Source organism: Salmo salar, chromosome 10 (genome assembly GCF_965601325.2).
Source record: "Salmo salar chromosome 10, fSalSal1, whole genome shotgun sequence".
NCBI classification, from domain to species: domain Eukaryota; kingdom Metazoa; phylum Chordata; class Actinopteri; order Salmoniformes; family Salmonidae; genus Salmo; species Salmo salar.
In genome coordinates, this window is record NC_138300.1 from 94495482 (window position 1) to 94517760 (window position 22279).

General features: G+C 45.6%; 1 protein-coding gene across 1 annotated transcript in view; it reads right to left on the reverse strand.

The window, feature by feature from the left end:
• Nucleotides 1-14821, reverse strand: part of LOC106561189 (FERM domain-containing protein 4A) — an 82531-nt gene extending 67710 nt beyond the window's left edge. Inside the window, exon 1 of the mRNA XM_082956624.1 lies at nt 14351-14821. Coding sequence (XP_082812750.1) covers nt 14351-14443 — 93 coding nt within the window. The 5' untranslated portion in view covers nt 14444-14821. The remainder of the gene's footprint in view (nt 1-14350) is intronic.
• Between the last annotated feature and the right edge of the window lie 7458 nt (nt 14822-22279).

Sequence of the window (22279 nt, forward strand, 5' to 3'; positions counted from 1 at the left end):
TTATGACCACATATTATACATTTCATAAGCCATTAGTTATGACCTAGTTATTCTTGACATTGTGGTTTGAAAATTCTGGCTCTTGGACCACATCAATCACAATACATTTGTTTGTGAAGTGATTAGTGACCCTTACCAGAATCCATACAGAGATAGAACATCCAAGGACTTTAGTATTCTATAACTTAGAATGACTGCTATGGTAATAAGTTTACACAGCAATACTAGCTAAACCATATAAACTAGAACAACCATCTCAGTAACGGCTGCCATAAATCCAACCCCTCACAGATTGGATTAGTTTAGAAAAATGTAGGTTATTTATCTTTGTATAGTATAAGATCAATGAATCAATCAATGTGCATGAGGAAACATAGATATTAAAACAAACTTTTCTAAAAACCAATCTGCAACAAAGCATGCTGGGAAATATGATAATGACGGCCCTCCCACATCTTGCTCACTCAGAGATGGAAGTTTAACTCAACACAGTCTAGTTACAACACCATGCGATTTAAAATATTTTTTCTGTTCAGTTGTACTGAAATGTAGCTCAGGACGGTGAGAGACATTCATAACACTGATTTGAATTAAAGGCATGGAAAGTCATATCAATTTCTAATGACTAAATGCACTCTAAACAGTACGATGGGAAAGAAAGCACTAGTGTTTAAAACCTGAACTATCATGACATTTCAGGATATGAAGCTGACTATCATATTTAACCTTGCATTCTAAACGCCTGTGTTCAAGACGAGAACACTTACTGGCGAATCTAAATGCCTAATGCTTAAGTTTTAAACACTGACATTTAGGTTATAAACGTGTCACGTTTCATGGTTTTACAGTGTATGAAAGTATGACTGTGGCTGTATTCCAGTCCATGTTAATACTATGTGAGTGAATGAGAAAACCTAGTTCTCTCACTACATGCAACCCACCTTCCCCATCACACCAAAAGCTTGCCCACAACACCAGATTCTGTCTCCTACTTCAGATTTAACCCACTGTGCACTGTGTAGCCCTATCGCCTTTATCATACACCTTGTTACTTACACTCCAAGTTAGTGTTAACCCCTTTACCCCTCTCATTCTGCCCTTCATTTAACCCCTTGTAACTTACTGTATATAATAGTATTGTACTGTATTAGTGCCCCAGTTTAGAGTCCCCTCTGTTCTAACCTCTTGATCCTCAACAGCATCAGGTTTACTGCATAATTCCCTTGAGTTTGAAGCTTATTTCAACCCCTCCTCTCACACAATGTACATGTTTCAATGCACGCCACACACCTGTGTGTGTGTGAGAGAGGTGTATCCTACCTGGTACAGTGGCCTGGGCACACACCTGTGTGTGTGTGTGTGAGGTGCAGTGCGCGGAGGTGTCTGAGAGCTGAGGAGGTGAAGGTCCACAGCAGACCCTGGCGTGTGAACACCACGTCCTCCAGACGCAGCAGAACCGCCTCCATTATATAAACACACAGGTCGCTATGCACAAGATAACAGGTACACCTCAGAGATACATCTCCACAGGTAAAACTCAGGACCAGAGAACAGGTAGGTATCCACAGAACAGGCTAAAAAGGCCATCTTTCCTCTCTCGTCTCTCTAGGAATCCAACCATCTGATCACTCCGTACAGGGATGTCACTGCAATCCTGTGTCGATATCCCACTCAGCTAGAAGACTTCCCAATGGCTCTCCTCTCTTCCTCTCTTCTCTCCTAACTGAAGAAACCCTGAGAGTCGAAGTCCGGGTGAGAAAAACACAAACATTCCCACCGCCCGTTACGTTCTCTCTGTCTCCGTCTCTCTTTAAAGCGACACAGTCAGTCCCAGAGCATTCCAGCCTAAAGCCAGACAGAAAGACAGACAGATGGACAAATGGAGGGAGATGGAGACTCACTAAACGAGTGACAGGGACTTACACGCTCCACACCTCCACTCAGCCATGGGCCAGATCAGAAACCTTATCTCCTACTCATTTTACCAAAGTCCAGCACACACACGCACACACACACACACACACACACACACACACACACACACACACACACACACACACACACACACACACACACACACACACACACACACACACACACACACACACACACACACACACACACACACACACAAACAGCCAGCAGAGTCACTGACGTCCTGTCTCCAGAGGGATGATGAATGTATTTTCTCTCAGCTCTGGGAGTCAGGCCAGAATACAGAGTTTTTAAAAAGGGACCATAATTCCCAGGACATTGTGTGGCCTGATATGACCTCTCTGAGTCTGGAAGAGCTGCATGCCCCACCCCCCCATCTTGCGTAGGTCTATGTCAAACCGCACCAATCGCCTCAATACCTTTCCATGATGCTTAATGTTTGGTTAATCTTAAACATCCAAAGTAACACAAATGCAGCTTCATTTCTCCTTCAGGCCCATTGAAATACAGTAGATATATGTGCTGTCTTCCCTCTTCCCCAGCAGTCCAACAGAAAGCCTTGATCAATGCAGCAGTGTGAGTTCAATAAGACCGAAGACACACACACACACACACACACACACACACACACACACACACACACACACACACACACACACACACACACACACACACACACACACACACACACACACACACATACACACACACACACACACACACAAACACACACACACTCACACACACACACACACACACACACACACACACACACACACACACACACACACACAATAGGGGCATAGTGAATAGGCTGGGATGGACTGGACTGATTCATGGTGGGGTGGTGCGGGGGAGATGGGGGTGTTATTGACGCAAGGGTGCAGCAGTGGTGTGTGTGTGTGAGTGTGTAGTTCAATAACTGCTGTATGTCTCTGACACTATTAACACCCCCCCCCACGGGTACAGTAATACCATAGTCAGTGGGATGTTGACCTAAACAACTCAGTTGTGTCAGGGTTTAGGCCTATACACGTATTTTATACGTATGTGTGGATACACGTATGTGTGGATGCAGCTGTTGATCTGTGTTATTTCACAGCAGTATAGGGTCACACTGTATTTGGATAGTCCGGATAGTCCATCTGTAGATGCTCTACAGATGGTTATACTATCAACAAACTATCTGTTGATAAGCAACTGCTTTCTAAGGTTAGGTTTAGGTTGAGAATAAGGGTTAAGGTAAAAGTTAGGGTTAGGGCGAGAATAAGGGTTAGGGTAAAAGTTAGGGTTAGGTTTAGAATAAGGGTTAGGGTAAATGTTAGGGTTAGGTTAAGAATAAGGGTTAGGGTAAAAGTTAGGTTTAGGTTTAGAATAAGGGTTAGGGTAAAAGTTAGGGTTAGGTTTAGAATAAGGGTTAGGGTAAAAGTTAGGTTTAGGTTTAGAATAAGGGTTAGGGTAAATGTTAGGGTTCGGTTTAGAATAAGGGTTAGGGTAAAAGTTAGGTTTAGGTTTAGAATAAGGGTTAGGGTAAATGTTAGGGTTAGGTTTAGAATAAGGGTTAGGGTAAAAGTTAGGGTTAGGGCTAGAATAAGGGTTAGGGTAAAAGTTAGGTTTAGGTTTAGAATAAGGGTTAGGGTAAAAGTTAGGTTTAGGTTTAGAATAAGGGTTAGGGTAAAAGTTAGGGTTAGGTTTAGAATAAGGGTTAGGGTAAAAGTTAGGGTTAGGTTTAGAATAAGGGTTAGGGTAAAAGTTAGGGTTAGGTTTAGAATAAGGGTTAGGGTAAATGTTAGGGTTAGGTTTAGAATAAGGGTTAGGGTAAATGTTAGGGTTAGCTTTAGAATAAGGGTTAGGGTAAAAGTTAGGGTTAGCTTTAGAATAAGGGTTAGGGTAAATGTTAGGGTTAGGTTTAGAATAAGGGTTAGGGTAAATGTTAGGGTTAGCTTTAGAATAAGGGTTAGGGTAAAAGTTAGGGTTAGCTTTAGAATAAGGGTTAGGGTAAAAGTTAGGGTTAGGGCTAGGGTAAGTAGATCGTTAGTTGAAATGTTACCGATAGTCTGTAGATAGTTCATCTATAGATGCTCCACAGATGGACTATCTACACAAAGTGTTACCCAGTATAGCAATAGAAACTTTTAGAGAACCAGGCCTCATCCTGCCCAGTATCAGACGGTCTTGAGAACTCGACTTTTCTCTGGATTGTTTGACATTCCAGGCGTGTGAGTGTTCCACTTTTTCCACGGCCGAGTACTGACTGTTACTGTGGGGTCAACAGAAGGTCAGCTCTCACTAATTGTAATTTAAAACATGTGTAAATATTTGTTGTGTGCGCGTTCCCTGGATATTGTGTGTACAGTGTCCTATGGAATCCTGGGAAAGTTCATGGAATACTCCTCATGTAAACAATCAGCACCAGAGTGTGAAATGACCGTTACCATTGCAACAGAAAAGACTATCGTAACCATAGTGATAGAACAGAGGGGTTAGACAGTTTGGGATATTAAACTTTGCCAGACCCTGTGAGGGTGAGAAGGAATGGACAGGCAGACTGATACTGAATGTGATTCAAAAAAGCTACTGTAGCAAGGTCTGGTACCCAGTAACACACACACACACACACACACACACACACACACACACACACACACACACACACACACACACACACACACACACACACACACACACACACACACACACACACACACACACACACACACACACACACACACACACACACACACACACACACACGAGGCGTCTCCTAGGAGATCAACGTTATCCAGAAAAACATTTGTCCGTCCTTCCCCTCTTTTCCTCTCTTTCTTTCTTTCTTTCTTTCTTTCTTTCTTTCTTTCTTTCTTTCTTTCTTTCTTTCTTTCTTTCTTTCTTTCTTTCTTTCTTTCTTTCTTTCTTTCTTTCTTTCTTTATCTCCCTCTTCCTCTCTGTCTCCCCCACTCTCTCTCCCTATCTCTCTTTGTGTTCTTAGTTTTGTAGAGAAGCGGTGGATTAACTGAGCAGCTTATCATGATAGTAGGAAGTAATCCTCTCTGAATCAATACCTGAGTGATCCGATCAACCATTATTTGGTTGATACTTGATTGAGTTTTCAAAAACGGTGAAATCAACTTGTGAAGGTCTGGAAGAATTATGAGGAAGAACGATAGAGAAAGAGTAAACAAGAACAGCCAGAAATAGATGGAAGTGTAGGCGATAGACAGATGAATAAAGAAAAATATGGAATACAAATATAAAGTTAGAGAGTGACGAAAAGAAATCCAGAGAGATGTTTAAGGATAAGAAAAGACAACAGATTCTTGAAAGAGGAGAACGAAGGGATTGGAGAACAAGAGAAAATGAGTGCATCTCCTCCTCATTGGTGTGTGGTTAACGAGGCGTGGCTTGTTCGGCTGTGTCATAACCGTTGACCGTGTTCTTCCTGTAGACATCACTTAATTGACCACGACTCAGACAGACCGTCATCCATCACTAATAACATACCCAGACACAGAAATATACATCTGCATTAGGGAAGAGATATGGAGAAAGAGACAAAGAGCAAACCTTGGTTATAGTATTTGCATTGGAGGGGAGATACATTTACTTAAGACTTCTCACAAGTTTGGTATTGTTCACTAGATTTTCAAATAACAATGCTCCAAACTTCACTTCCTTTCAAACTAAAATGCTAAAACACACAGGGCTACACGTACAGTACACTCTTAGAAAAAGGGGTTTCAGAAGGGTTCTTCCACTGTCCCCATAGTCCCAGTTGGTATTAAATAGAACGTTGCAGCCCCACCTGCCTGTGGAGAAAACAACTCGTGGTTACCTTGGATACCCAATTGGCTCACAGGAAAAATTGTCTCACCCAGCAAAAATTGGCTCACCCAATTGGCTCACCCAATTTTCTTCTTGTCTGCTTGTTTTAGTCAGTTACAAAACTAAATTTAAGAAAAGTACATGTCTGAAGATTACTTTTCAACATTAACCACGTGAGTGAGTGCTATCTAGCTAAATTACCAACCAGAACATTAAGCTAGCCAAGACCAACAACACAAACAAACGGACTATAAAGCTACATGTAGTGAGAGGAGTTACAAACGGACTGTGCTAAATGAGTTAAATGTCTTACCTCTGATGAAACACACATACTGTAGCTACATGTAGCCTACTTGGACACCGGGTCCCCACAATTTACCACTCTGCCACATCGAATAACCTGAAGCCACAAGGTTCTTCTCGCAGGCTCTACTTCCTTACGTTGTAGCATTGCAAACCGTAGGTTGGGATTTTTGACCTGGTTACATGTACATTGAACAACACAGCAGCTTTTCGGCATTTTTGGTTATTTTTGAATAACAAAAAATCTATGACAAAGTTGGCTTTTTTACAATTGGGGTCAATAGGAAAGAATGTTTGTTTTCCTCAATTTGTGGCCCTGGTCAAGGGGAATTCCTTCCTTTTTATTGACATGAATACTGACTCGGAGTAAAGGAGAACCCTTTTTGGTTCCAGGAAGAACTCTTTTGGGTTTCAAGTAGAACCCTCTGTGGAAAGGGTTACATGGAACTCAAAAGGGTTCTTCAAAGGGTTCTCCTGTGGGGACAGCCAAAGAACCCTTTAAAGTTTTCTAGATAGCACACCTTTTATTAAAGAGTGTATAGCATCACATTTAACCCCTTTCAGAGCTTTCAGCTTCAGAGAAGATCTAAAGTAATCCAACTGAGCTTCAGAGTTTCACTGTTTGTATTGATACTCTTTAGCATTATGTAATGGAAAATGAACTGGAGGATCCCATACAGTAGTTATCTAATAGGACAAGGAAGTACAGGAGAGAGATGCAGCTGTGGCTGGTTCATCTGGAGCTGACAGACAGATGAAAGTAGACAAAGCAGGGCGGATGCTCCAGTCAGTCAGGTAATGAACAGGTAAAGTAAACAACACCGCTGATTGAATACTCTGCCTTTGAAACAAGAAAGCCGATTGATGCATTGTCAGTGAATAGAAGTCTTGCAGCAGCATGTAGGCCTATGTTGAAATGTCTCTAAAAGCATCAGTTCCGTGTGGCTCAGTTGGTAGAGCATGGTGTTTGCAACGCCAGGGTTGTGGGTTCGATTCCCACGGGGGACCAGTATGGAGAAAAAAAAAATGTATGAAATGTATGCATGTAACTACTGTAACTTGCTCTGGATCAGAGTAGTCATATAGTCAAATGCTTGGCCAAGCTTTTCACACTTAAATACCTTGCACGCATACACACACAAACTGCCGTACATGGTGGGAGGAGAGTTGCAGTGGCCTTCTCCACACAAAAAAAGCCAATTACTGAAGCTCAACCCTAGTGTGTGTGTGTGACACAGCTATCAGCACAGGAATGAGAGGCTTAGATTGAGAATACAATCAGAGAGAGAGAGAGAGACCCCCTCTGTATGTGATTCTGTGAATCTTCATCTCTCTATTAATGGAGATGGGGAGGTCTGATTCTGCTTCGGGGTAGGAGTGTGTGTGTGTGTGTGTGTGTGTGTGTGTGCGCGCGTGTGTACTTCAAAATAATCAATCAGCGCAAAGCAGCATGAAAATAATAATCTGTCTGTGTGACAGTGATGGCTCTGTTTTTACCTTGTCACAACAACCAATCAAACAGCACTTCAAAACAAAGCACATTCCAACAGAGAGACAGAAGATGGTTAGGACTGAAGCCTGTAATATTGGCTCTGTGGTGTACTAATGTAACTAACAAAATGAACCATGCTAACTAGTAACATTATCACTGTAAGGAAAGAGTTTGAGTGTCTTATTGTAAAATGTGACACTTCATGTAACAAGGATTGTACTTTCTAGTAGCTTCCCTATATGATTATGTAGGAATGAGGCCTGTCAACTACGCCATGTTTCCTGTGTATTGGTGTGACGGTTATAGCATTAAACACTTCCTGTGTACTAATATAAAGGTTAAGTCTCTCTCTCTCTCTCTCTCTCTCTCTCTCTCTCTCTCTCTCTCTCTCTCTCTCTCTCTCTCTCTCTCTCCACACATCAAAGCTTCTTCTGCATTTAGGTCACCCTGTGTTTTGGTGTGTGCGTGTATGTGTGTGTTTGTATGTGTGTGTTTGTATGTTGTGTGTGTGTGTGCGTGTGTGTGTGTGTGTCTGCAGGCTTCAGCTAGAAACTAACAGCTCACTGAACGGCTCCTGTCATTTTAAGTGAATCCTGGAGGAAAAACCTATTACATTCACAACAATAAAGCATGTGAATCAACCTAAACTACGGTAGGCTTAAATCACATCACTCCAAACAGGATACACAACCACTAACCTGAACAACCAACCACTTCTAATGAAAACCAAGAGAAACATGTATCAGCTCTCTTCTGATTTCAAATGCTCTTTAGATGACACCTCAGGGACAGGTGTTTGTTGTCCATAGTAGATATTTCAGCCTTGTGCCCTATATCCACGTGATCAGACCTCTGTGATCGAAACCACAGCGAAAGGTTTTGGTTGGCCACAGCGTTACAAGACCCTTCTCCTATCTTTATGTAAATCCTCCTTTATTGGATTACGCAAGCAGTTCCCTAACATTTATGACCCACATGCAGTCTTTAAATGTTTCATGTGGCCTTGAAACTAAACAGCACTGTGTCTCTGCCACCAGAGGGCCAGCTGTTTGGGACCCAGCGAAAGGTTCTGGTTGGCACTCCTCTACCATAGAACCAGGGTTGGGGAGTAACAGATTACGTGTAAGGGATTACAAAAAAAATGGTAACAATAATCCTGTTAAATTACCAGCTAAAATATTGTAATCCGATTACAGGCTACAGTCCAAGCTACAGTGGCAAGAAAAAGTATGTGAACCCATTGGAAATACCTGGATTTCTGCATAAATTGGTCATAAAATGTGATCTGATCTTCGTCTAGGTCACAACAATTGACAAAAACAGTCTGCTTGAACTAATAACACACAAACAATTATACGTTTTCATGTCTTTATTGAACATACCGTGTAAACATTCACAGTGCATGGTGGAAAAAGCATGTGAACCCATTTAATAACTGGTTGACTCTCCTTTGGCAGCAATAACCTCAACCAAACGTTTTCTGTAGTTCGGATCAGACCTGCACAACGGTCAGGAGGAATTTTGGACCATTCTCCTTTAAAAAATTGTTTCAGTTCAGCAATATTCTTGGGATGTCTGGTGTGAACTGCTCTCTTGAGGTCATGCCACAGCATCTCAATCGGGTTGAGGTCAAGACTCTGACTGGGCCACTCCAGAAGGTGTATTTGTTTTCTGTTGAAGACATTCTGTTGTTGATTTACTTCTGTGTTTTGGGTCGTTGTCCTGTTGCATCAACCAACTTCTATTGCGCTTCAATTGGCGGACAGATAGCCTAACATTCTCCTGCAAAATGTCTTGACAAACTTGGGAATTCATTTTTTTCCGTCGATGACAGCAAGCTGTCTAGGCCCTGAGGCAGCAAAGCAGCCTCAAACCATGATGCTCCCTCCACCATATTTTACAGTTGGTGTCACGTCCTGACCAGTAAAGGGGCTGTTTGTTATTGTAGTTTGGTCAGGGCATGGCAGGGGCTGTTTGTTTAGGGTGTTTCGGGGTTGTTTGGGTTATGTTCTATGTTAGTGTATTTCTATGTTATTTCTAGTTGGTCTATTTCTATGTGGTGTTTATTGGGTTGACCTTCAATTGGAGGCAGCTGCTTCTCGTTGCCTCTGATTGAAGGTCCTATTTATAGGGGTGTTTGTTCTATGGGGGTTTGTGGGTAGTAATTTCCTGGTTTAGTGTTAGTTGCACCTGACGGGACTGTTTGGAGTCGTTTGTTTTGTATACGTGTTTATTTTGTTTTTCCTTCTTCAAATAAAAAAAGAAGATGAGTATACATTTTCCCGCTGCATTTTGGTCCACTCCATAACACAATCGTGACAGTTGGGGTGAGGTTTTGATGTTGGTGTGCTGTACCTTTTTTCTCCACACATAGTGTTGTGTGTTCCTTCCAAACAACTCAACTGTAGTTTCATCTGTCCACAGAATATTTTGCCAGTAGAGTTGTGGAACATCAAGGTGCACTTTTGCAAACTTCAGATGTGCAGCAATGTTTGTTTTTGGACAGCAGTGGCTTCTTCCGTGATGTCCTCCCATGAACACCATTCTTGTTTAGTGTTTTATGTATCGTATCCTCGTCAACAGAGATGTTAGCATGTTCCAGAGATTTCTGTAAGTCTTTAGCTAACATTCTAAGATTCTTCTTAACCTCATTGAGCATTCTGCGCTGTGCTCTTGCAGTCATCTTTGCAGGACGGCCACTCCTAGGGAGAGTAGCAACAGAGCTGAAGTTTCTCCATTTACAAACAATTTGTCTTACTGCGGACTGATGAACATCAAGGCTTTTAGAGATACTTTTGTAACCCTTTCCAGCTTTATGCAAGTCAACAATTCTTAATCTTAGGTCTTCTGATGTCTTGGTTCACATCAGGTAATGCTTCTTGTGAATAGCAAACTCAAATTTTGCGAGTGTTTTTATAGGGCAAGGCAGCTCTAACCAACATCTCCAATCTCGTCTCATTGATTGGACTCCAGGTTAACTGGCTCCTGACTCCAATTAGCTTTTGGAGAAGTCATTAACCTAAGGGTTCACATACTTTTTCCAACCTACACTGTGAATGTTTAAATTATGTATTCAATATCGACAAGAAAAATGCAATAATTTGTGTGTTATTAGTTTAAGCACACTATGTTTGTCTATTGTTGTGACTTAGATGAAGATCAGATCAAATTTGATGACCAATTTATGTAGGAATCCAGTTCACTCCAAAGGGTTCACATATTTTTTCTTGCAACTCTTCCAATGGTGCGACTGCTGTCGGCATCCAAAGATTATCCAACTTGAGTAACGCTTGGAGGTAAGGATGATAGCAGTGGTGTAGTCTATGGCGATACGGATATCACTTATTATTGACATCTACATAGCGCATTGATGTGAATCACACTGTTGCTTCCTCATTTAGCTATTTGCGCCTAACGGATTGTGGTTGTTGTGGATGGCTGTTCACAAATCTAAATGTGTATTTGAACCCAATAATGATTGAAATCAAGAAGTTTAAGCTGCCAATCAATCATTGTTTTTGAAACCAGTGGACAGCCAGTGAAAAATGTGACTCTTGCAACAGCTGCATAGTGCGGATCCAAGACTATGGAACAAAAGTGAGGCTTTTATTGCTCAATCGAATTCCTGCTGATAAATAAAACAAATCCATAGGCCTAATGGACACATGCTCAAACTCACACACTTTTGATAGACTTAAAGGGGCAATCTGTAGTTGCTACATACCTTTTTGGATTATATATATTCTTGAAGAATATAAATTATAAATGCCTCATGAGCTGTCACACTCCATGACAACCCAAAATATAAGCTAGTTTTTCTCCAATGTTTGTAAATATTGTAAATGCAAACAAACACTGTATAGCCTCATAACATGGTTAAAACAATCATTTTGATATCATGGATGGTTAGTCCTTGAATCCATAGCTCTGTCTAATAATCTGAAAGTGGTTACATTTCTCCAGGCCCATCCCTCAGCTTTTTACCAAAACAGAGGCCGTTTTGTTATTGTTTCATCTGTGGATTTGCCCTTCAAACAGCTGTCACCAAAAAAAGGTTAAAAAAAGGCCTATAGCAAATGCAGCATATGGCATTCTTTTTTCACATGTAGTGCTCAACGCATGCCATTCAATGAGCGCTGCACTTATTTTTCAACTCGAATCAATGAATCATCAATCAGTCCTCCATGACAACAAAATCATAAACAACAAAGTAGGGCTGGCTAATTTGTTTTGCGGTCATGCTCAGGTAAAACAATTTGGCTTATCTATACTTCCATATTTCCAATTCCTATTCATGAATATCAAGGGCTATAACATTTATCGGAATGACTGGAATTCTGAAAGACTTTGGTTTTTAATGTAATCGTATTATTATATGTAGTAGGAAGCGATGGGTTAGAAGAAGCCTACATAACCGACCCATAAAGTAAAATGTAACATCCATATATGGCCAGCTATGTAAAATGTAACATTGATCTTTCCTGCAATAGATGTCGTTCAATTGGTAAGAGACATGTTTGTATTCTTCTAATGCCTTTAAAGGGGAAAGTAATCAAAAAGTAACTGAATGTAATCAGATTATGTTACTGAGTTTGGGTACTCCAAAAGTTACATTTCTGACTACAATTGTGGACAGGTAACTAGTAACTGTAACGGATTACATTTAGAAAGTAACCTACCTAACCCTGCATAGAACCATAGCCTGAGAGCATATCCTCTGGAAGAGCTGTCACTCTAAAGGTATGTAGTGTGTTAAAGCACACCCACACAGACTGCACTAAACTCTGATTCACTTTGTACCATTACTGTTTCAACATGAAATTAGGACTAACCCCTCTTTACCATAGCATGATGGGAATGTTATTATCACTCACACACGCAGGTGCATGCAACACACACTCATGCTGAAAACATGTTGGCTTAAGAGTTAGTGAGTCATGCAGCAGGTCAGAACATGTCCTGAGGTTTGACTGTGACAGTACCTCTGAATAGACCAGCCAGGTCACCCGTGATACAAGTCAGTATTCGACGTCCATCCAAGTCTGAGGACATTGCTAGATGACGTGGAAACCGGCCACTAGGGGAAACAGTGAGCACTGTTACCTTCATGTAGGTTTCAGTTTTGCTAGGGTGTTGTGGACGGTGATGGCGGATGGCGGTTGGGTGGAAGCATCTGCCTCTGGTTGCAAGTTGGAATCCAACGATATTTTTGTTTTAACCCTATGCCAAACATTAACCCTTACCTTAACCATTCTGAGTTAATGCCTAACCTTAGGATTTCAGAGTTAATGCCTAAACCTAACCTTAAACACTTACAAATTTGACATTTGCATCAACTTAGAAATGTGACTTTTGAGAAACATGGATGAAAGTCTAATTCTGAAGTGAGACTGTGAGAGCTGATTGGTAATAGACATACAGTACATTCCACTTAAACCAGATAAATGCAACACTTCAAATCAGAACAACAGGATCAAACTGAAAGTAAAAATGTGAAAAGTCCATTGACAGTCATAGCTGCCTAGCAGGCATGAGCTGTCCTCTGTGTGTAACTAGACAGGATAGGACATGGAGGATAATGATTAGCCATGGTATGCTAGGCTTGGCTATATACAGCTCTGTTACAGTATGGCAACAGTATGCTATCTAAATAAGTCAGTATGCCAATATCACACAAGCACATAGTAGATTGAGACCTCAATGACCTTCAAACTGGGTAAGAATTAGGATGGACAGGCAAGAGGTAGAGAGAGAGTGACAGAGAGACATTCATTGTCCACTCAGTGTGCAGTTTCAGATTAAAAGCTTTGCTCTTGCTTTGCTTTCCAACTCAATCTCCTACTGTCCCTGGATTAGCCAAGTAACCCATAAACCTCAACCACACACAATAAGCACAGCAAGACAGAGGAGAAAGAGGCAGAGAGTGAGAGAGAGGCAGAGAGTGGGAAGCAGTGAGAGATTGAAAGAGACAAGCAGGGAGCCTGACAGAGAGATGGAGAGACAGACAGAGAGAGGGAGACGAGAGAGAGAGAGAGAGAGAGACAGACAGAGAGAGGGAGAGACAGACAGAGAGAGAGGGGGAGACTGAGACAGAGAGAGAGACAGACAGAGAGATGGAGAGACAGACAGAGAGAGAGGGGGAGACAGAGAGAGAGAGAGACAGACAGACAGAGTGAGAGACAGACAGAGAGAGGGAGAGACAGACAGAGAGAGGGAGAGACAGACAGAGAGAGAGAGAGACAGACAGACAGAGTGAGAGACAGACAGAGAGAGGGAGAGACAGACAGAGAGAGGGAGAGACAGACAGAGAGATGGAGAGACAGACAGAGAGAGAGGGAGAGACAGACAGAGAGAGAGAGGGAGAGACAGACAGAGAGAGAGGGAGAGACAGACAGAGAGAGAGGGGGAGACTGAGACAGAGAGAGAGACAGACAGAGAGATGGAGAGACAGACAGAGAGAGAGGGGGAGACAGAGAGAGAGAGAGAGAGAGAGAGAGACAGACAGAGTGAGAGAGAGACAGAGAGAGAGACAGACAGACACAGAGAGGGAGAGACAGACAGAGAGATGGAGAGACAGACAGAGAGAGAGAGAGACAGAGAGAGAGACAGACAGACAGAGAGAGGGAGAGAGAGACAGAGAGAGAGGGAGAGACAGACAGAGTGAGAGAGAGAGAGACAGAGAGAGAGACAGACAGACAGACAGAGAGAGGGAGAGACAGACAGAGAGAGAGACAGACAGAGAGAGGGAGAGACAGACAGAGAGAGGGACAGAGGAGGGTGTAATCCAGTGTATCTTACCCTCTCTCCACTGTTCCTTCTTAACGTTCCCACCGGTAGTTTGAGCATGAGTCTGCGGGTCCTACCCGGGGTTACAGCCCCCTGCACCACCATGGCACGACCCTCAGTGTGTGTGTGTGTGTGTGTGTGTGTGTGTGTTAGTGTGTGAGTATGTGTGGAGAGAGAACGTCTATTCGCATCCAGCCTGGAAGCAGCTCTCGCGAGCTAGCGTGTGTTTGTGAGAGAGAGTGGGTATGAGTAGTCCCAGTCCTGTCTTCCCTCCTTCTCTCACTCCCTCTCTCCTCTGTTAGTCTTGGTGAGAGGAGAGTGTGTATCTCTCTGATTCAGAGAACTGCCCATTCTCCTCTGCTTAGCTACGCTCCACTCTGCTGCTCTTGCACACGGTGTGTGTGTGCTGGCGTGAGTAGGCCTATGTTTGTGAGGAGAGGGAGTGTGCTTTGTTTCTTTTCTCTCTCTTCCACTTCAGTCTGTCTCTATCCCGCCTTCTCTCTCTGTAGCCTGTGGGGTCTCTCTCTCTCTCTCTCTCTCTCTCTCTCTCTCTCTCTCTCTCGTCAGGGGCTTAACCAGGTCACTGGTTTAATGTGACGCTACGGTGGTTATTAGCATACGCACACTTGGTCACGTGATCACAAAGGAATAGTGAGTGTGCGTGGCAGGGAGGGGGGGCGGGGGAGGGAGGTTGACACACACACACACACACACACACACACACAGACACACGCACACACACACACACACACACACACACACACACACACACACACACACACACACACACACACACACACACACACACACACACACACACACACACACACACACACAGTACAGTGGGTCACGTGGTACACCTCAAAAGGAATATGTGATGTTTTGCCATCTGGTGAGTGGATTATCTTTAAATCCCACATCCAGCTTTCACCCCTTCTATCTGGACTGGAGCACAGAGAGGGATACGCCTAAACACATGCACAAACGCACAAACGCACGCACACTTGAATGCACGGCCGCCAATAAGAAAGTACGTTTACAAAGGGCCAGGATCCCAAAGAGAGGGGAACGTCTTCAAAGCCGGTCACTAGGGGCAACAGTAAGCGCTTGGGTTTTGATGAGGTGTTGTGGACAGGGGTGGTGGATGGGCATCGTCCCATTTCTCTGGATCAGAAGGTTGTGTGTTCGATCATGGACACTGTTTTTTATTTTTAACCCTTAACCACTTGGAATAAGTGTCTTAACTTAACCCTTAACTAGTAAATTTGACATTTGGAGAAATAGAATGGTATAGGGCAGCAGCAGCAAGAAAACAGTTCGAAATTTGACGTTTGGAGCAACTTTGAAATTTGACGCTTTGAGAACGTGGATGAACATCTAATTTTGTTGTGAAACTGTGAGAGCTTGTTGGGCATAAAACCCATCTGTCCTGATAGGAAGGGAGTCCAGTGCTAAGCTTAAGCCATGGAGCGGTGTGGCCCTTGTCTGACCATCAGATCAATTGGCTGGGTTAGGGTTGACTTGAGTTACAGCTGGTTCTAGTGATCTACTGTAATTTTCTTATAATCACTCTGCACAGCTCAGCTTCCCTCAATTAGCTGGTCAATACTGCATCGGCAGGTGGTTAGTAAGAGTGTATTAACACACACATTTATTGCACGCACACACACGCAAACAGGACTGTTGGAGGTGGTTGGCGGACTACACTTGTATGAGTAACCTTGCCTGAGAGTTGAAGACCAGGGTTCAACACACACACACACTCTCTGATCCGACACATCCAGATTAAATGAGCAGCCATCTAAAAATCCCACCTCCCTGTAATTCACGGAATTAGAGGTGTTTGAAACACAACTTTTATGGACATTATATCGCACACACAAACGTACTCACAAATGTACACACACACACACACACACACACACACACACAGACACAGACACACACAGTGGTTAAAGCTGTGCCAACCACACAGGAGAAAGTCATCTGCACTAGTAATCCCCACTAAGCATCATTTATTCAATACTCTGGCTTACATCAGGAGTGTGTGTGTGTGTGTGTGTGTGTGTGTGTGTGTGTGTGTGTGTGTGTGTGTGTGTGTGTGTGTGTGTGTGTGTGTGTGTGTGTGTGTGTGTGTGTGTGTGTGTGTGTGTGTGTGTGTGTGTGTCCTACATAAGAAATATCAGTGGGCTATATATAACCCCACAGAGTGCAGGCAACATCCACGACTCAAACTGGAGGGAATGAAAGAGAAGATGAAAATAACTACTGATCGGTTTTCAGTGTCAGATGTGAAAACACATCTCTGTGATATGTTAGATTAATGATGTTATTTTGACTGGAGATATCCTATTTTATCTTGTTCATCAGCAGGAAAAATTACATGGCTGTCCATAATTAACTACTAAAGACTGCAAGTCCATCCTCTGTGTAGGCTTACTAAAAAGAGTAAAACATTTTGAATACCACAGTAATGATAAAAGCCTCCAGTTCTCAATAATCTTAACAGGAGGAGAAGACATGATTTAACGCTTCAGGCAAGATACAGTACACTATGACCTATTTCAGTCGAACATACACACAGCACCCTGACATACGGGACAACAAAACACGCACACGCACACGCACACGCAGTCTTGCACAGCTAACCTTATGGGGACATACAATTCAGTCTCATTCAAACTCAAATTTTCCTTAACCCATAACACTTACCCTAACCCTAACCTTAACCTAAAAACCTAACCTTAACCCTAACCCTATCTCGTAACCTTAAACCGAATTCTAACCATAACACTAATTCTAACCTTAGCCATAAACCCCCTAGAAAAGGCAGTTTTTTGTGTGTGTGTGTGTGTGTGTGTGTGTGTGTGTGTGTGTGTGTGTGTGGACGTGTTTAACTATACCCTCTAGAAAAGGCATTTGACCTTGTGGTGACCAACAAAATGTCCCCAGTTGGTCAAATTTTTATTTGTTTACTATTCTTGTGGGGACAACTTTTTATTTGTTTACTATTCTTGTGGGGAATTCTGGTCCCCACAAGAAGAGTAAACAAATACAAATTTGACCAACTGGGGACATTTTGTTGGTCACCACAAGGTCAAATGCCTTTTCTAGAGAGTATAGTTAAACACGTCCACACACACACACACACACACACACACACACACACACACACACACACACACACACACACACACACACACACACACACACACACACACACACACACACACACACACACACACACACACACACACACAGTGCCACCATCAGGACAAATTGGACACATTGGCCTAGGATTCACTACTTCGGTACTCCTTACCGTGCCTGCCAAAAATCAAAACTCAACATCGAACAAATCATGCAATATGCCTTTGATATATTTTGGATAGGGTTGCAAAATTCCGGATATTTTCAATAAATTCACGCGTTCTCAAAATCCCGGTTGGAGGATTTTCATCCTGTTTCTGGGAAATCCTCCAACTAGGATTTCTGGAAAACCAGGGAATTTATTGAAAGTTCCTGTCACGATTCCTACCGACGGTGGCGCCCCCTCCTGCTCGGGTGGCGCTCGGCGGTCGTCGTCACCGGCCTATTAGCTACCACCGATTCCCTTTTTGTTTTTCCCTTTTTTTATGTTTTCTCACCTGCCCTGAGTTAGGTAATTAAGAGGGCTATTTAGTTCAGCTGGCCCGCACCCTATTGTGCGGGATTGTTTTTCTGTATGTCAACTGCGTTTGTTGACTGTGCTTGTCCATTGTATTTTTCCCTGTTGTTGGGAGACCTTTTATTTTGTACGGGTGGTTCCATTAAAATTACCACACAGTGTTCGCTGCTTCCTGCGCTTCTTTCCGCCACACCACAGACAAGACGTTACAGAATCCCGCACCACCAGAAGGAGCATGGAATCAGCGGGAGCAGCGGGCACTCCACTACCCTCAATGGAGGAACGTGTCCAGCACAATACATCGGTCCTGCATCGCATCGGATCCGCCATGGACCAGATGATGGAGAGGATGGAACGATGGGAGAGGAGTGGTATCCTCTCTCCACCTACACCCCCCCCCGATACAACCATCTCCTCCTCCTACGACGTCTGGCTCTGGCGCGCTTCGCCTGGCACTCCCGAGGGAGTACGATGGGACGGCGGCTGGGTGCAAGGGGTTTCTTCTCCAGCTAGAGTTGTACCTGGCCACCGTCAGACCTGCACCTACAGGAGAGGAGAGCGTAAGTGCCCTCGTTTCCTGCCTGACGGGCCGAGCTCTGGAGTGGGCTAATGCGGTCTGGAACGCTCCAGACTCGGCGAGGGACCACTACCCAGAGTTCACCCGCCGCTTTCGGGCTGTTTTCGACCACCCCCCCGAAGGTAAAGCGGCGGGTGAACGGCTGTTCCACCTCAGGCAGGAGACGAGGAGCGCTCAAGACTTCGCGCTGGAGTTTAGGACCTTGGCTGCTGGAGCGGGGTGGAATGACAGGGCCCTCATAGACCACTACCGGTGTAGTCTCCGGGCGGACGTCCGCAGGGAGCTGGCCTGTAGGGACACCAATCTATCCCTGGACGAACTCATTGACATGTCCATACGGTTGGACAATTTGCTGGCTGCCCGCGGGCGTTCGGAGAGGGTCCTGCCCGTTCCACCCCCGTGCACCCCCGCCCCTACCCCTATGGAGGTAGGGGGGGCCGTGCCAAGGGGCACCGGAGGAGGTGGCTCCTCCTGCACCAGCTGTGGTCGGAGAGGACACACGGCCGACCGGTGCTGGAGGAGCCAGTCTGGGAGTCGAGAAGGCAGGCAGAACACTTCTCGGTCACCTCAGGTGAGTCAGCACCAGATTCGCCCAGAACCCCCTGTTGGTCATGTGTTTTTGCCTGTTTCATTTTCTAAATTTTTTCCCTCTTCCCAGCATAGGGCGCTAGTCGATTCAGGCGCAGCTGGGAACTTTATGGACCGTGGACTTGCCATTAAGCTGGGCATTCCACGGGTGCCGATAGATTCCCCCTTCCCCGTGCACTCCTTAGATAGCCGACCATTAGGGTCAGGGCTAGTCAGGGAGTCTACGGTGCCGCTGGACATGGTAACGCTGGGGAATCATAGGGAAAGCATTAACTTTTTCCTTATTGATTCACCTGCGTTTCCAGTGGTGCTGGGGGTCCCCTGGCTGGCTGGTCACAATCCCCTCATTTCATGGAAACAGGGGGTTCTCCAGGGGTGGTCGGAGGAGTGTTCAGGGAAATGTCTAGGAGTTTCCATAGGTGCCACGTCGGTGGAGAGTCCAGACCAGGTGTCCACCGTGCGCATTCCCCCTGAATACGCCGATTTGGCGATCGCTTTTTGTAAAAAGAGAGCGACTAAATTACCACCTCATCGACAAGGGGATTGTGCGATAGATCTCCAGGTTAACGCTGCGCTTCCCAGGAGTCACGTGTACCCCTTGTCACAAGAGGAGACGGCGGCTATGGAGACATACGTCACGGAATCCTTGGGACAGGGGTACATTCGGCCCTCCATCTCACCCGCTTCCTCGAGTTTATTTTTTGTGAAGAAAAAGGAGGGAGGTCTGCGTCCGTGCATTGATTATAGAGGTCTAAACGCGATCACGGTGGGGTTTAGTTACCCACTACCTCTTATCGCTACGGCGGTGGAATCATTTCACGGAGCACAGTTCTTCACAAAATTGGATCTCAGGAGCGCGTATAACCTGGTGCGTATCAAGAAGGGAGATGAGTGGAAAACCGCCTTTAGTACCACATCAGGCCATTATGAGTACCTCGTCATGCCGTATGGGTTGAAAAATGCTCCAGCCGTCTTTCAATCCTTTGTTGACGAGATTCTCAGGGACCTGCACGGGCAGGGCGTGATTGTCTATATCGATGACATTCTGATATATTCCGCCACCCGCTCCGCGCATGTGTCCCTGGTGCGCAGGGTGCTTGGTAGACTGCTGGAGCATGACCTATACGTTAAGGCTGAGAAGTGTGAGTTTTTCAAACGAGCCGTCTCCTTTCTGGGTTATCGCATTTCCACCACGGGGGTGGTGATGGAGTGTGACCGCGTTAAGGCCGTGCGTAATTGGCCGACTCCAACCACGGTGAAGGAAGTGCAGCGGTTCTTGGGCTTTGCCAACTACTACCGGAGGTTTATCCGGGGGTTTGGCCAGGTAGCGGCTCCCATTACCTCACTGCTGAAGGGGGGGCCGGCGCGTTTGAGGTGGTCGACGGAGGCGGACGGAGCCTTCAAGAAGTTGAAGACCCTGTTCACCGACGCGCCCGTGTTGGCGCACCCGGACCCGTCTTTAGCGTTTGTAGTAGAGGTGGACGCATCCGAGGCTGGGGTGGGTGCCGTGCTATCACAGCGCTCGGGTGCGCCACCGAAACTCCGCCCCTGCGCTTTCTTCTCAGGGAAGCTCAGTTCGGCGGAGCGTAACTACGATGTGGGGGACAGGGAGTTGCTAGCGGTAGTCAAAGCCTTGACGGTGTGGCGACACTGGCTTGAGGGGGCTAAGCACCCCTTTCTCATCTGGACCGACCACCGAAACCTGGAGTACATCCGGGCAGCGAGGAGACTGAATCCACGTCAGGCAAGGTGGGCCATGTTCTTCGCCCGGTTTAGGTTTACCATCTCATATAGACCGGGTTCCCTTAATACTAAAGCCGACGCGCTGTCCCGTCTGTATGACACGGATGACCGCCCCATCGATCCAACTCCCATCATTCCAGCGTCTAGGCTGGTGGCACCAGTGGTGTGGGAGGTGGACGCGGACATCGAGCGGGCACTGGTGTTGGATCCTGCGCCTGCGCAGGTGCCCGTGGGGCGCATGTATGTGCCGCTCGATGTTCGCGATCGGTTGATTCGGTGGGCGCACACGCTACCTGCGGCGGGTCATCCTGGTGTAGAGAGGACAGGGCGGAGTCTAAGGGGGAAGTATTGGTGGCCCACCTTGGCTAAGGACGTGAGGTCATATGTCTCTTCCTGTTCGGTCTGTGCCCAGAGTAAGGCTCCTAGGCATTTACCGAGAGGGAAGTTACAGCCCCTCCCCGTTCCGCAACGGCCATGGTCGCACCTGTCTATCGACTTCCTGACAGATCTTCCCCCCTCTCAGGGGAACACTGCGATTCTGGTGGTTGTGGATTGGTTTTCTAAGTCCTGCCGTCTCCTCCCCTTGCCCGTTCTCCCTACGGCCCTGCAGACTGCGGAGGCCCTATTTACCCACGTCTTCCGGCACTACGGGGTGCCGGAGGATATTGTCTCTGATCGGGGTTCCCAGTTCACATCCAGGGTCTGGAAGGCATTTATGGAGCGGCTGGGGGTCTCGGTCAGTTTAACCTCCGGTTATCACCCCGAGAGCAATGGGCAGGCGGAGAGGGTGAACCAGGAGGTGGGCAGGTTCCTGAGGTCGTATTGCCGGGACCGGCCAGGGGAGTGGGCGAGGTATATTCCTTGGGCAGAGTTAGCCCAGAACTCACTTCGCCACTCCTCTACTAACATGTCACCCTTCCAGTGTGTGCTAGGGTACCAGCCGGTCCTGGCCCCATGGCACCAGAGCCAGACCGAGGCTCCTGCGGTGGAGGACTGGGTTCAGCACTCCAAGGAGACCTGGAAAGCAGTACAGGACTCAGTGAAGGAGGCCAGTGCTAGGCAGAAAAGGAGTGCTGACCGCCACCGCAGTGAGGCGCCGGTGTTCGCACCGGGTGACAGGGTCTGGCTCTCGACCCGGAATCTGTCTCTCCGCGTGCCCTGCCGGAAGCTGGGGCCGCAGTGTGTGGGGCCCTTCAAAGTCCTGAGGAGGATAAACGAGGTGTGTTATCGGTTGCAACTCCCTTCCTATTACCGTATTAACCCCTCGTTTCATGTGTCTCTCCTCAGGCCGGTGGTGGCTGGTCCCCTACAAGAAGATGAGGTGCCGGAGGCCCTCCACCCCCCCTGGACATCGGGGGGTCCCCGG